The sequence below is a fragment of the Talpa europaea genome, assembly GCF_964194135.1.
Source record: "Talpa europaea genome assembly, chromosome: 8".
NCBI classification, from domain to species: domain Eukaryota; kingdom Metazoa; phylum Chordata; class Mammalia; order Eulipotyphla; family Talpidae; genus Talpa; species Talpa europaea.
The window spans coordinates 4,231,987-4,235,662 of record NC_140075.1 but is presented as its reverse complement, the minus strand read 5'-3'; the positions used below and the strand labels follow the sequence as shown (position 1 = coordinate 4,235,662).

At 49.5% G+C, this 3,676-nt stretch overlaps 1 protein-coding gene across 1 annotated transcript; it reads left to right on the top strand.

The window, feature by feature from the left end:
• Window positions 1-1,140: 1,140 nt before the first annotated feature.
• LOC311176168 (olfactory receptor 14A16-like) lies at window positions 1,141-2,085 on the top strand (the record flags this gene model as incomplete). Its single annotated transcript, XM_084241476.1, has 1 exon — window positions 1,141-2,085. The coding sequence occupies one exon, from the start codon at window positions 1,141-1,143 to the stop codon at window positions 2,083-2,085; it is 945 nt and encodes a 314-aa protein (XP_084097602.1).
• Window positions 2,086-3,676: the final 1,591 nt, after the last annotated feature.

Below are 3,676 nucleotides of genomic sequence, written 5' to 3'. Positions count from 1 at the left end.
TAGATGTCAAATGTTGTTTTATCATTTTACATTTGTATATAAATCACTCAACAGATGTCATCATTATTAACAACCAAGTACCCTAATTTATTTCCTTGATTTTTATTAAATTTTTGGTTTTATTCCCACCAAAGTGTTGCAATTATTTTATATTACTATATTCTCATAAAAATCCTGCCTCCCCAGGTCCTCCCATCCGTCACCCCACAGAAGAAGGAGAGGGTGAGATTGGGGAGGGGGAGGGGAGTGGGCAGGGCTGCCCCGTGTCCAGGCGTCCCCACTCACACACGGGCCTGGGGGGAGGAACAAACCCGCACCCGGGGGACACAGGGCCCTGGGAGCGGCAGGGACAGCCACATGCACAGACCGTCCGGCTCAGCGCCGGAGCGGCCTCATTCCTGCACAGATGTGCATGAGTCTGAGGGGGACAGAGGGGCCGGGAGGGACCCGGGGGTGGACGAGCCCATCCTGCAGGAGGGACATGTGGGTGTGACCATGGTAAGAGGCTACAGGAGAAATTACTTTCGGGCCTTGGGTGAGGGAAGGGGCAGGACAATGACCCGGATGGGCAGGAGCAGGAGGTCACCCTCTCAGCACATATGACACAGGGGCTAGGGGAACTCCATGGTCTGACAGCAACACAGGGCATGATCCCAAAATTGCCCCTGCAGCTGCGACTGGCCAGTGATTTGCAGGGACTGGGGTCTGACACCCCCACAGGCTATTTTTGGCATCCTTGACCATCCCTATTCTTGAGGCTAGTTGGGGGGGTTCCCACTCTTGGGAGGTGCGCTGACTGGAGCTTGGGGATGGCAGAGGAGGGGCCAGGGTCAGGGCTTCAGGGGTGCCCATGCACCTCCCATGGTGAGACGGGAGGAGACTGCTCAGGGACGTGAGGTCGGTTGAACTCTCTGCCCTTTGGCATATCCCACAGGTGGCGTGTACAGTGGCGGCACCTGCGGGTCACAAGCTGGACAAGGCTAGCAGAGCAGGAGCTGAGATCTCTGTGGGTTGATGCTGGCCAGGGCACGGAGAGAGGTCAGTGGGGAAGGACAACGCTGGTCCTATGCAGAGAGACACTGCGGGTCCAGCATTGGCGATCAATCACGGTGTTTTATTCCTCTAGACTTTCATGCAGTGATGGCTCCAGGGGTGATCAATCTCACTGCTGTGACAGAATTCATCCTCCTGGGGTTCCCCACCCAGGGGAACATGGGCTTCCTGCACCCGCTGCTTTTCTCCCTGGTCTACCTATGTGCCCTGCTGGGGAACGGGCTCATCGTCCTCATCACCACCCTGGACCGGCACCTCCACACCCCCATGTACTTCTTCCTGAGGAGTCTGTCCTTCACGGACCTCTGCCTCATCACAACCACGGTCCCCAATTCCATTGCCAACTCTCTGAGGCACAGCAGCTCCATCTCCTTCCCGGGCTGTGTCCTCCAGGTCTTCATGATGGTTATGTCAGCAGCTACAGAGCTGTGTCTACTCACAATTATGAGTCTTGACCGCTATGCTGCCATCTGTCACCCCCTGCACTATGAAGTCATCATGAGCAGGGATAGGTGTGTGCAGCTGACAGCTGTGTCCTGGATGGTTGGGGGTCTCGATGCTGTGATTTACACAGCTGGAACCTTCTCCTTGTCCTACTGTGGGTCCAACGTGATCCACCAGTTCTTCTGTGATGTCCCCCAGTTAATGGCTATTTCCTGCTCAAGAGATTTAATGAGCAAACTTGTCCCCATTCTCATTAGTGTGGTCTGGGGTATCTGCTGTTTTATTTTCATCGTCATTTCCTATGTCCACATCTTCTCTGCTGTAAGGAAGATCCCATCCACAGAAGGTAAGGCAAAGGCCTATTCCACCTGCCTTCCCCACCTGCTGGTTGTGGTGCTGTTTCTCTCCACTGGATTCTTTGCTTATCTGAAGCCGACATCAGGAACCCCATCCATGTCTGACCTGATCATATCTATGTTCTACACGGTGGTGCCCCCCACCTTTAATCCCATCATATACAGTCTGAGGAACCAAGCCATGAAGTCGGCGGTGGGGAGACTAATGAAGGGCCTATACTCCAAGATGTGAGATATCACAATCTACAATTATAAACCTTCATTAATTCAGCTTTTCCCCCCTAACTCTTACATGTCATCATTTATAAGCATTGATTTCTTGCATTAGGATTATTCCCTTGTCACAAATTCATATTCTCATAATCCTCACTATATTCTAGTTTCCTAAATTGCTGCATCCTTCCCCCAAGCCCTCCCTGTGTGATATTCATAAACTGAATCCAGCTCGTGGTTAAAAACTTGTATTTGGTGTAGAAAGAATGTTCTAGAACTCACATTCACCAACATTTACATAACGTGAGCAGTGGTAAAAGGGTCTGTCCTCAGGACCACATGGCCACGGGACCCCAGTCCTGGGGCTGGTCTGTGTGTCCTGGTGTGTGTCTCCACCGAGGGCCCTGTCCTCATGATGGCAGGGGAGAGGTTGAGTATAACCCGATCCCTCAGGATTCCTCACGGGGCGTCTTCCTCTAGGAGAAGTTCCTGTTCCTGTTCAAAGGACAAAGGGAAATCACACCTGACTCTGCTACTGGTGGAAGGATGGGCGCTTCCTTGGTTAGTAGGAATCTATGAGTGAAACCTGGAATGGATGGAATGTTAATTTCTGTGATGCCTGTTTGGATGCCAACGTGACTCACCCCCTTGATGTGGTGTTTTCAAAAGTAAAGTTATATGAATTATCTTTGAAGAGCTACGTTTCAACTTAAAAGTTTATAACTTGTAACTTGTCATTGTGTTGATTTTTAGGTTCCCTTACTTTTCCAGATTGTATCTTGATCCTCTACCAGGTCTTTTCCACCTTCTGGTAGATTACACTTAAGTTCACTTTTCTTCCACTTGGAAACAATATTATTTTTTATTATGTAAAACGTTATGCAAACTAAAGTATGACATAGTTGCAAATTTTTTTATAATCCTACACATCTGCACTGCATGCCGGAGGTTCTCATATTGTTCCCTAACACTGAGAACGTGAGCTGGGGTGATGTTCCTCCTCTCCGGAGCAAGTCACTGGGTCTCCAAGCTCTCCTGACCGATGAGCACATTTTGTCCATGAAACTATTTATGATAATAAAATGTAGTTAATCACCAGACATGACTCGTCCATTCAAATTTCAGAATGAAACCTGAGTTAGAAAATCACTCACAGTAATATTCCTTTCAGTGATAGCCTGAGAGCACACAGCCTCCCTGGTGGTGCATTTCGTTGAGTGCCGCCCTGTGAATCTGTGCACAGCCTCTGCACTGCGGGTTTGATTCCCAGTCGGCCAGGGAGAAACCCACATGGCGCGTCAGACCTCTCAGGTCTCCCAATGCTCCCCTCAGCAGTGTTTTCAGTCCATCTGCCTGTTCTGCTCCCTCCTCTGTCTCTGGTGAATTCTCTCACCCTCCCACGCCTCTGACTGTCCTCCAGTTCTTGTATAAGTAAATAAAAAGTACACATGAGATCCCAGTCCAATCCACTTGGGATATGACGTCATTATGTGGTCAGATTCCTGTTGATGCATTTTCTGTTATTCCTTGAACAAATCCAGTGAGTGTCTGTGAGGATTTTCCATGAGTGTTTCATCACAACAGCATGTTAACTTGTTATTTGTTCTTAT